Raw genomic sequence first — 12,048 nt, 5'->3', positions numbered from 1 at the left:
CCTCTGTTCTAGATCCTGTTGTAAGGTTTAACACAGATTTAACAACTTATTTAGTCTTCCCAGCCACCTCTGAGTATTATAATCCACGTTTTCTCAGATGGGGGAAGTGAGACAATTTGCCTGCGATTGCACAGCTAGTAAGTGATGAGGTCAGGAGTAAGTGATGAGGATCTGCCCTTGATATAATGATGTGGTGGTAGAAGGTGATTTCAAGCTTTCGATTCTTTTTCTCTACTTCGTTCTTTGTGCAAACCTTGAAATGAAAGTCAGTTTCATTTCTTTGTAAGTACTCTTGATGAGTGGTACTGTCTTTGTGGAGTATTACATGAGCAAGGATTGTCTGGGCACAGCAGGTAAACATGCAGCAAATGGGGTGGCGGAGGGGCAGCACCAGGTGCCTGCTGGTCATGATTTAGACCTTGGTCACCTCTTACAGTTTAGCCTGGAGAGTACGGATAATGCAATTTCAACTCCTCTGAGAAGAGGAAAGAGGCAGACAAATTTTTATGAGAAGGAGCTAAGGCAAATGTCATTATGAAATACCATCCCCATCCCCAGCAAAAGAAGAATTCTATCCTCAAGGACAGGCCAACCTCACCCTCAGCCCTCAAGCTTCCCCACTGACCTCGAACGCCTCTGTCCTGTCCCACCAGTTTGAGAGGTTTCATCGATTAATGGACTCACAATCTTCTCAGTCATGTCCGTAAGCACAGTGAAGGTGGGTTCCACGATGAAATCAATGAAACCTGAAGAGAAACAGCAATGCTTCAGAGGAACCACATATTACCTTGGGCCTTTCCATACTTTCCAGAAGAAACTGATCTAGAAGTTCCAGATCAGATTAAAAGAGAATGGGTTGATCTTATGTACTTTATGTATTCCTTGATTTGAATATTACATGTCAGTTTCATTTCTCCTACATAACTTCCTATGACTTTTCAGGATACAGTTCAATAAAGCGCCTAAGAAATACATACTCAACACCCACTACAGAACAAGCACTGTGATAAGAGCTGTGTAAAAGACCAAGACTGAATAACACAACCTGCCTGAAGTTGTGACATTTGAGCTGAACCCTTAAGAATGGGTGGAGAGGAAGATGTGGCTATTTACTCTGGGTGGTGGGAATGGAAAAAGCCAAGTGACAGAGATGGGAGGGTGTAAGATGTGTCTGGGGACTGACTAGGGAGTAGGGATTCTTTTGGATTTGGGGAAGGAAAGCTTGGGAAGTCAGGTTATTGACAGTTCTAGGAAGGGAGGCTTCTAAGTGTTCAGATAGAGGGTTGGGACTTAGGTGGACACTGGAGGCTCCTGGAGATGTTTGAGCTGCATTGTCATAAGAGTTTTTAAATGTTCTTTGGAAAGTTAATCTGGCAAGATAGATAAGAAGGAAGAAAGCAGGAAGGGAGAAGGATGAGAAAATCATTTAGAAGCTATTGCAATTGTTTAAACAAAAGATAAAGAAGGCTGGAACCAGTGCCACTATAAAGTGGAAATGCAAAGCAGGCACGGATACCTGCACAGCAGGAGGTGGTACTGCCTCTGTATGGGATCTGCCAAAGACACTCCAACAACAAAGCAGGGAAAACAGAAAATAGAAGGAGAATATGGCCGAGAAAAGACAATGGGCTCAGTTTCAGATTTGCTGACTTTGAGGTACAGGGGACACATCTAGATGGCAGAGGGCAAACAGAGTTGGAAGAAACAGGACTGGAAAGTCAAACAGGGCTCAGACCTAGAACTATACCTTTGTAAGATCACCGTGCTAGAGAGATGGCTGAAGTCGGGCTACAGAGATTGTCCCAACAGCTCAGACACCCAAATATTCTGCGACAATCAGGAGAAAAAAATAGGAGCTGAAGCTAGTGGGGATGGTGGTAATTCATTACACAGCCACATGAAAACTGGAATGAAACTAAATATCAACCAGAGTAAATGTTGCCCATTCTCCTTCGAAGGGCGTGTTTGGAAATGTATGAATGCATATTTAGTTTTCACAATGGTCCAGGTAGAGGTAAAGGTGGCATTAATGCTCAGCAGTAAAGGATGTTAAAAGTCCTGCAATGTAATTGACAAAACAAGAATTGTCTCAACCAAATACCAATAGTATCCTGATTGATAAGGAAACAGTGATAGCCAAAAGTGTATTATGGTTAACACAGTGTTGTAATTGTGTATGTGTAGTATGTACTGTGTATTACGGTTAATTATAGTGTAGTTTTAAGCTGAAACTAAAGTATTTGATGACACCATTTTTGCCTTTTTTTTCCTGACAAATTAAGCTCAACATGTCCAAACCAGAACTAACTCATAAGCTTCCCCACAACCTTTGTAAATGGGATCATGGTCCAACCACTTAATCTAGAGTTCTGCCTTTATCTCAGCTTTGCGTTCAGCCAAATCCTTGACACCTTATGTGCTACCTCTCTTCTGGAGAGGCCCTGTTACTACCTTAGTTCTGATATTCATCATCTCTTCTTTGTAATCCTGTAGGAGGCACTCAACTACTTTCCTTGCCTCTAATCTTACTGAAAATCCTCCAATTAATCCTCTATGCTACTGGCAAAGAAATCTTCTAAAAACAGGGTTGGCAAACTTTATCTGTAAAGGACCAGATAGTTATTTTAGACTTTGCAGGCCATATCATCTCTATCAAAACCACTTAACTCTGCCACTGAAGTGCTAAAGCAGCCATAGACAATATGTAAATGAATGCACTTAGCTGTGTTGTAATAAAACTTTATTTACAAGAACAGGTGGTAGGCCAGATTAAGCCCACAGGCTAAAACATAAATTTATATATTTTTAACCTCACTTAAAATTCTTTAGATATGCCCTCATTTCCTACAAGAAAGTATAAACACATGCTATTATTAACACTATATAAAATCTGGTCTTGATACGTCCCTCACTACATCCTACTCCGTACCCAATGTTCTTGCCATATGGAAATGTTTAGAATTTGCTGACCATACCAGGCAGTTTTAAGTTTCCCTGCTTTGTATATGCTACATTCTCTGCCTGGAATACCCTTCTACCCACCCCTAGCTCACCTCCAACACAGATCACCATTTGCCCAGACAATGCCTATTCACTTCTTGGGACTCAACTCAAATATTACCCCTTAATAAACCTAATGGTTCACACATTCTGTTGTGTACCTTATTGTACTATGTACAAAAGTCTACCTTAGCATTATAACATTCTAATAGATTTTTGTTTTTGTAACATTTTGCCCATAACCCAATACTGGTTTAATGTCTTTGAGAGCAGGTACCATGTATAATTTGTCTTTGTTCCTATAACATCTATTATCATGTCTAGCAATGCCCAATATATGAAGACTCAATATACATTATAAAAAAAGCATAAGCGCTCAAAACACAAGTAGAAAAATGCCTAATTCTTATTGAATTTTCTTAAATGATTTCAGACTCTTCAAAGGTAGAGATCACTGACAACATTTAATTTAGATAGGGCACTGGTGTCCTCTCCCATAGATGAAGATTTTTTAAATGCATATATTATGGTTATTAGCAATTCAAAATTTATCCTTACCTAAAAAAAGTGCTTTAAAGAAAAGAAAGGATGGAAGGAAGACAGGAAAGAAGGAAGAAAACATTTTAAAGGATCCATTCATGGAAGTAGATTCAACCAGGAAATGGGGCTGTCCTGAAAACAGAGCTAGAAGAAGCAACAGTGAGTAGAAATGCCTTGTCAGCTTACAGTCCTGCATGCAGAATGGACGGATGGAGTAGAATGGGCTTCCTGCCAATGACACTTGCTATCTCCTTGGAAAGTTGGGGCCCCCTCTTTCTCTTGACAGGGAATGACAGAGACACCAAGAGTGCCATTGTCCAATTCTCCCATGAACAAGCCACATAGAAGAATAGACAGTGGTTCCATAAATCAAATCAGGCAGAGCCATGAGCACAACATGGCAGAATGCAGCCAGTTTCCCAGGCAAAGAACCGCTGGGATCATCTGTGCTTACTTCTACAGGCTTCCTGCTTTGGTGCTTCCTTCTATTCAAAGAGCTGGCAAACACGTACCTACTTGTGACTGAGCAACCATAGTGGACTTTCGGTCACACAAAGGAGAAAAAGGCAGCCCCAGCTCTGCTTCTCTGTCACCCTGGAAAAATAAAAGGTCATAGTAAATTAAGGAACAGTAGGCTGGGTCACCCAGATTTCATTTAGCGACTTCTGCTCCCACGGAGGCCACTGGTCTTTATTTTAATTATTACAATTACATTATATAATAAGTCTTTATGGAGACTGGTTCTCTACATAAAAGACCACAAAAGGCTGAAGCCCTCTGGGATCCAATAGTTCCACCCAACTGCAAAGTTCATGTTGCTGTAAAGAAAGCCTCATTGGGCAGTACTAGGACCTCCATGGAAAATAGGGCAACAGGCAACATATCTTGTGGCCTGCAGCCAGCGCTGAAGGCAGAATTTCTGTGTTTTCTCAAGTCATCCTGGGTCAACCTGTGGCCTTTGCCTAGCTACTGAACTCCTCCCAGATGTGGGCAGTGTCTGAAACTAAAATTCAAACTGGACTGATTTAGATTGATTCTCCTAGTGCTACCTAAAGCCACACACATTTGAAGCAAGTGCTTCTGGGTTCTTAACCTCAGAGACCAGTCCATAATGAAAAGTGGACCAAAAAGAGTCAGAATAAATAATTGCTTGTGTCTACGAAGTTAGACAACAATAAAACACAATTGTCTGACCAATATATTCTCAATTTCACCAAAAAGCATCACCATAATAAGTATTATGAAAAGTCTAAATAATGATGGAGATGTTTTCTAAAAACTTGGGCCAGAGGCTTAATACTTGTCATACCCCCAGAGGAAAGGAAAAAAAAATATATCACCCTTCTTATAGTAGTGAAGCTGTGCTAATTCATTTTACTGGCTCAGGATAATAGCTACTGACTTGTGCTTGAATCCCTTTCTCCTACTAGATGTGACATAGATCATAGGTAAGTTATTTTCCTTCCATACATTTCAGTTTTTATCACTTGCTAAATGTGGGATAGTAATCTCTACCTCATAGGGTTATAAGGATGAAAGAGAAAAATGCATGTAAATAAATAAAAAGAACTACTGTTGTTTCCCAATGGGTGGCTCTAATATTTAAGGTCAAGATTCGAGAAACCTTTAGTGAATTTGTTCACCTAATACCCTCCGACTGTAATAAGTACTGTCAATAAATTAATTTAATAGCAAATAAAGGGTAGTAACAACCTGCAACCAGGCCTGGTTCAAAACTGGATGATTCTTCTTTTTAAGGCATGCTACCAAAGAGAACGGATGTTGGCTCACATGTAGCATTAACTGAAAGGACGGAAAAGGAGTGTGTGTCTGAGGAAGCTCAACAGTGGGGTCACAGTGGGAGCTGGGGACATCCAAGGGTCTCAAGAATAGTCCCTAAGTGGCTCAGTTCCTTCTGCACCCTCTTCCTATATAGATACCCCAGTGGACACAATGGCTTCTTTATTTCAAGTACGCTCTACTGAAAACTGCTCCTCAAGTGGCATGATAAAAATGATTTCCTCCTGAGTGATTTCTACCTAGGTGATATGTAGAAAAGGAAGTGTATTTATAACATAAATTCTAGTGATGTAGACGGTTTGGTGGGATAGTTCAGCTAAAACAAATAAAACCCTTTTTATTCCCATGTAGCAGGGATACAAATTGTTCTGTCAGTACATTTTAATGGTGAGGGTGTGAACACTCTCCATTTGACTATTAAAATATAAACACTAATTTGGATTTCATTACTGAACAATCACCTGATACTAAATAACTCCTAATTCCACGAACTTGTCCATATCCAAATATACACATAATTTACATGCTTTGTATTTAATTGAACTGTGTAGACTCGACTAATAAAAGCTTATTTTTAAAACAGAGGTAATTGAATTCCCTTTGGAAAGCAGATATACTTACGAATTGAAAAAAAAACAGTGCTGATAATAATGTTGAGGAATAAATTTCTACTTATGAGTCCAACTTGAGTGATAACACAATACTGTATGACTCTATAGCTATAGCTTAAAATTATTCATACACTTCCTCTTTATTGAAGAGGTCAACATTTTCAAAAGAGGGCAAAAGTCTCTATTTACACAAAGGATTTTTAAAAACTCACTCATTTTTTTTTTCCAGGGCAGCTCAGAAAAATAAGTATCATTCCTGCAGTAGGGGTTAAGATAACTCCAACTGACAAAGTCATGTAGTTGGTATGCAGAAGGAAGATAATGAATATTTGTTGAATAAATGAAAAGACTAATTTGGTTAGAAACACTCAAGTTCCTTTGGCCACTCAGACATTCATGACAGACAAACTAAAGAGTGCAGTTAGGCAAGTAGCTATTCACCAAACCCCTATTCTTCTCCTCCTCCATTTCCTGTCTACACAGCTAGACTCCACTGCCTAGAATCACTGCCAGTTAGTGCTCAATAACAGAACAAGAGAAGGGATGCATTTCTACCACAGTTCAGCCCTACAATATCTCTTATGCCTACTTCTCCATGTTTTCCCCAGTTTGCTGGTTTGATGTAGACAAGCACTTTGGAAGCAAGGTAGATGGCAGAATATGGTCTAAAATCATTGCTTATCATAGAACCACCTGCCAATCAAGAAATATGAGTCCTATACTGTACATGAGTGAGTTCAAAACTTCCATTTATGTGTGTTGTTATACATTTGGGGGTAGCTATATGTAAGCAGCAAACCAGTCAAAAGAAACAAGGGCTCCATCTGTATTGGAAGTTCACAGAGAAGATGGCACCTGCCAATGCAAGAGCTTCCAAAGACATTTAAGTAATATCTCAAGTGAGTCTTTTCAGGAGAAATGAAGAAAAAGGAAATGTTTGGGAAAGCAACAGAAGGATCAAGTTGAACAAAGCACAGCAATGTATATCCTTCTTTCCCGGGGAGGAAGGCACAAATATAACATATGAGAAAGGCATTGTGATGTTGGATTTAAGATAGCATAGTAAAGTTTTAGCTCTTTCAGAAATTATCACCTCAAAAATAAGGAGAGTAAGAAACAGAAATGCAATCACACATCCTAGGAAAAATCTATAATCTAAAATCAAAACTATATGAGAAAGTGCTGCCAAATGCTGTAAATATCAGAGAGGAATAAGGCAAGATGCCAAGAGGCTAGGTAGAGAATAGACATTGAATTGCAAGAGGCCCTATAAAAGTAAGGAAGAAGTAAAGGCACACACACACACACACACACACACACACACACACACACACACACGCACATACACACCGCTTCATAGGACCCTAATAATAAACCAAGGACAATTCTAGATAGCTTAGAATACTACTGCTCTGATTGCCCTGTGGTACAAATCTGCAAATAGTTGGTCTGAAAAGCATACATTTCACTCAAAGATTGTAAATAATAATAATAAAGTGAAGAAGAAAAGACAAGAGGAGGAGAAGGGGCAGAAAGAAGAGTAGAAGGAGGAGGACAAAGAGATGATGGAGAAGATGGAGGGGAAGAAGAAAAAGGTGAAGAAGAAGAGGAAGGAAGAGATAAAAGAAAAAGAGCAAAGGGAGGAGAAGGAAGTATTATACCATCAGCAGCAGAAGCAAGAATAAAGAACTTCAAACAAACAACAGATGGGGAACACTCATCAGATAAATGGTGCCACTACTAACAGAAAGAAGCTCCTGAAATTATTAAGAACAAGGGCTCAGGAGAATGAGACCTAGCAGAGCACAGGAAAGACACTGAAAAGGGAAGAAAACTAGAACTATCACATTAATGCAGATTGTGCTGGAAGCAGCTCAAAGGAGAACTGAATTGAGAGAACTGAATTGATAAAAATAAAAAGGCCAGTGAAGGCACTATAAACAAAAAGAGAAACAATAAAACAATCTGATAATTTCATAGAGAACAAAGGAAAAAACTCACCAACACGTGTAATAAATAAAAATGGAAAAAATACCATAGACACGGATTAAATTAAAAGAATTGTAAGAGATGTTTGCAAAATATAAAATTGTACAGCAATATGAAGAAAATGAACCTCACAGTTTTTACAACATGATATATTTACCAACGAGGTGAACTTATACTTCTTTAAAGTCAATATTTCATCAAAAAGTACCCTGAGGCAGTGGCTTGGATTTTGTAAATTATGGTTATAAAACTGAAGATGTAACTTACTCTCTTAGTAAACCATGGAATATGTGGTCCATCAGCACTGAGACTATGCCCTTATTTTAAAATGTAACCCAACTTTCCAAATGTAATTTTTAAAAACACTCTATAGTGCCATTGAGATTTCCCATTTGAATTGTCCAGTTTAAAATCTATAGTTAAGAGCTGAGGCAGCATTTCTCTTACATGTGTTACTTACTATAGCTTATGGCATCTAGGTTAAAATATTAAGTCAATAAAAATAATTTACTGAATTATAATTACTAAAAAATAGTTCCAGTCCAATGAGTTAACAGTCCCTTCCCAACAGGCAAGAAATTCAATATGGTTATTTTCATATTGCCTCTAGCACATTTTTATTCGAGTATATGTATGTGCAAACAAGTTTTCCTTTACGAGGAAAAAATGTTCATATGTTTAAGTAATTCATTTTTACTTTCTCATAATTAGAAAAAGAATCACTTTAATACCTCAAACTATATGAGTTAGCTATTATCTATCCTTTAGCCATGGACAAAATACTCCTAGCTGTAGAGGGTATGTTATGGTTTGGCTGTGTTCTCCCACCCCAAATCTCACGTTAAATTGTAGCTCCTATAATTCCCATGTGTTGTGGAAGGGAGCCCGTGGGAGATAATTGAATAATGGGGGGAGTTTCCTCCATACTGTTTTCATGATAGTGAATAAGTCTCACGAGATCTGATGGTTTTACAAGGGGAAACCCCTTTCACTTGGTTCTCATTCTCTCTCTTCGCTGGCTGCCGTGTAAGACATCCTTTGTTTTTCCTTTGTCTTCCACCACAGTTGTGAGGCTTCCCCAGCCATGTGGAACTGTGAGTCAATTAAACTTCTTTCCTTTATAAATTACCCAGTCTTGGGTATTCTTTATCAGCAGCATGAAAATGAACTAATACAGTAAATTGGTACTGGTAGAGTGTAGCTCTGCTGTAAATATACCTGATATGTGGAAGCGACTTTGGAAGTTTGTAACAGGCAGAGGTTGGAACAGTTTGGAGAGCTCAGAAGAAGATAAGAAAATGTGGGAAAATTTGGAACTTCCTAGAGACTTGTTGAATGTCTTTGAACAAAATGTTGATAATATTGACAATGACATCCAGGCTGAGGTGGTCTCAGTGGAGATGAGGAACTAGTTGGGAACTGGAGTAAAGATGATGCTTGCTGTGTTTTAGCAAAGAGACTGGCAGCATTTTACCCCTGTCCTAGAGATCTGTGGAACTCTGAACTTGAGTGAAATGACTTAGGGTATCTGGTGGAAACAATTTCTAAGCAGGAAAACATTCAAGAGGTGACTTGGGTGCTGTTAAAAGCATTCTGTTTTAAAAGGGAAACGGCACATAAAAGTTCAGAAAATTTGCAGCATGATGATGCAAGAGAAAAGAAAAACCCATTTTCTGAGGAGAAATTCAAGCCTGCTGTACAAATTTGCAGAAGTAACAAGGAGCCAAGACAATGGGGAAAATGTCTCTAGGGCATGTCAGAGACCTTCCTGGAAGCCCTCACATCACAGACCAAGAGGCCTAGGAGGAAAAGATGGTTTTGTGGGCTGGGCCCAGGGTCCCCCTGCTGTGTGCAGCCTAGGGACTTGGTGCCCTGCATCCCAGACGCTCTAGTCATGGCTAAAAGGGGCTACGTACAGCTCAGGCCATGGCTTCAGAAGGTGCAAGCCGCAAGCCTTGGAGATTTCTGCATGGTGTTGAGCCTGCAGGTGCACAGAAGTCAAGAATTGAGGTTTGGGAACCTCCACCTAGATTTCAGAGGATGTATGAAACCACCTGGATGTCCAGGCAGAAATTTGCTGCAGGGGCAGGGCCCTCGTGGATAACCTCTGCTATGGTACTATGGAAGCAAAATGTGGAGTTGAAACCCCCATACAGAGTCCCTACTAGGGCACTGCCTAGTGGAGCTGTGAGAAAAGGGCCACTGTCCTCCAGATCCCAGAATGGTAGATCCACTGACAACTTGCACCATGTGCCCGGAAAAGCAGCAGACGCTCACTGTCAGCCCATGAAAGCAGTCAGGAGAGAGGCTGTACCCGGAAAACCCACAGGGAAAGAGCTGTCCAAGACCATGAGAACCCATCTCTTGCATCAGCATGACCTGGATGTGAGACATAGAGTCAAAAGGAGATCATTTTGGAGCTTTAAGATTTGACTGCCATGCTGGATTTTGGACTTGCATAGGCCCTGTAACCCCTTTGTTTGCCCAATTTCTCCCATTTGAAATGGCTGTATTTACCCAATGCCTGTACCCCCATTGTATCTAGGATGTAACTAATTTGCTTTTGATTTTACAGACTCATAGGTGGAAGGAACTTGCCTTGTCTCAGATGAGACTTCGAACTGTGGACTTTTGAGTTAATGGGGAAATGAGTTAAGACTTTGGGGGACTGTTGGGAAGGCATGATTGGTTTTGAAATCTGAGAATATGAGATTTGGGAGGGGTCAGAGTGGAATGACATGGTTTGGCTGTGTCCCCACCCAAATCTCATCTTAAATTATAGCTCCCATAATTCCCACATGTTGTGGGATGAATCTGGTGAGAGATAACTGAATCCTGGTTACGGTTTCCCCCATACTGTTCTCGTGGTAGCGAATAGGTCTCATGAGATCTGATGGTTTTATAACAGAAAAATCCCTTTCACTTGGTTCTCATTCTCTCTCTTTGCTGGCCATCATACAAGACATCCCTTTACTCTTCTGCCATGATTGTGAGGCCTCCCCAGCCATGTGGAGCTGTGAGTCAATTAAACCTCTTCCCTTTATAAATTACCCGGTCTTGAGTATGTCTTTATTTGCAGCATGAGAACAGACTAGTAGTACAGGGTGATATTGCAAAAGTATTATCAAAGAAAGCATATGACACGGGGAGTGGAGATTTGGAGAACATCCTCCTACTACTATTAGAAAAACAGCCTTTGGAAAAATAGCTCAAAAGAAGCTCTTGGTGAAGGATGATTTTGCAGAGTCACCTGTATAGTTCTAGTTTCCCCCACACTATGGAGTCCCTTTTGAGAACTACTCTGGGAGGCTGAGCAATGACTCTGCAAAGAGAATTAACCATAAACTAAATTTTGTACCTGTTGACATACACATATAATAGCTGCGGGGTGCTGCGGCATGTGTGTGTGCATGTGTGCATGTGCACCATAGACAGAGTGAAGGAAATTCTTTGCATTTCCTAACAAAAGGGTCTTAAGAAAACATCTGGTCCAACCTTATCCTAAATCCTTCCCTCTCCCCGCTCCCCCAACATAAATCACAGATAAGACCATAGGGAATTAGAGAAGCAATTTGATTAGACTCAGGCCATAAATCAGTTGAAATAAACTCCAATAAAGGGTCTTCTGGCATTTGTTTAATGTGCTGTTAACTCTAGCCCCACTTCATTACTAGATAGTTTCAGAAGGAAAACACACACAAAGGCAAACACACACACAGGTGCCTTCTACAATTTCTCCATTCAGACTTGAAACGTAAGAGTAAGAATTACCACAATCTAAATTTATTCAGAAATCTAAATAAATAGCAAAAGAGCCCATCTCTTGTCAGTTTGCGGGATGAAGTTGTGACTCATGTTATTAAGTAGTGTTTTATGGAATCTGAAGTCTCTGAATCCATGCTGTTGAACTTCTTTTCTTGAATTAGCAAGAATTAACTGAATTAGCTGTATTAACTTGAATTTATTACAATTTAGGTCCCCAAATCTATGTATCATGCCTTCAATCTCAGGCCCGCATGTCTGAATGCAGATGTTTGAATGGCAGCACCTCTAGAGATAAGGTTAGCGCATGTGCCTGAGCTGCAAAGACTTTGGTCTTGGTGCTATG

General features: G+C 39.9%; 1 protein-coding gene across 10 annotated transcripts in view; it reads right to left on the bottom strand.

The window, feature by feature from the left end:
• The window catches only part of PDE1C (phosphodiesterase 1C), a 558,870-nt gene that overhangs the window by 73,416 nt on the left and 473,406 nt on the right, over positions 1 to 12,048 (bottom strand). For all 10 annotated transcript variants that reach the window (XM_054558853.1, XM_024249266.2, XM_054558851.2 and 7 more), the window contains 2 exon segments: positions 4,053 to 4,134; positions 626 to 746 (listed from right to left, as the gene is read on the bottom strand). In XM_054558853.1, coding sequence (XP_054414828.1) covers positions 626 to 746; positions 4,053 to 4,134 — 203 coding nt within the window.

This window comes from Pongo abelii, chromosome 6 (assembly GCF_028885655.2).
Source record: "Pongo abelii isolate AG06213 chromosome 6, NHGRI_mPonAbe1-v2.0_pri, whole genome shotgun sequence".
In the NCBI taxonomy this organism is placed as follows: domain Eukaryota; kingdom Metazoa; phylum Chordata; class Mammalia; order Primates; family Hominidae; genus Pongo; species Pongo abelii.
The sequence above is the reverse complement of the archived record's forward strand: the minus strand, read 5'-3'. Positions and strand labels throughout refer to the sequence as shown.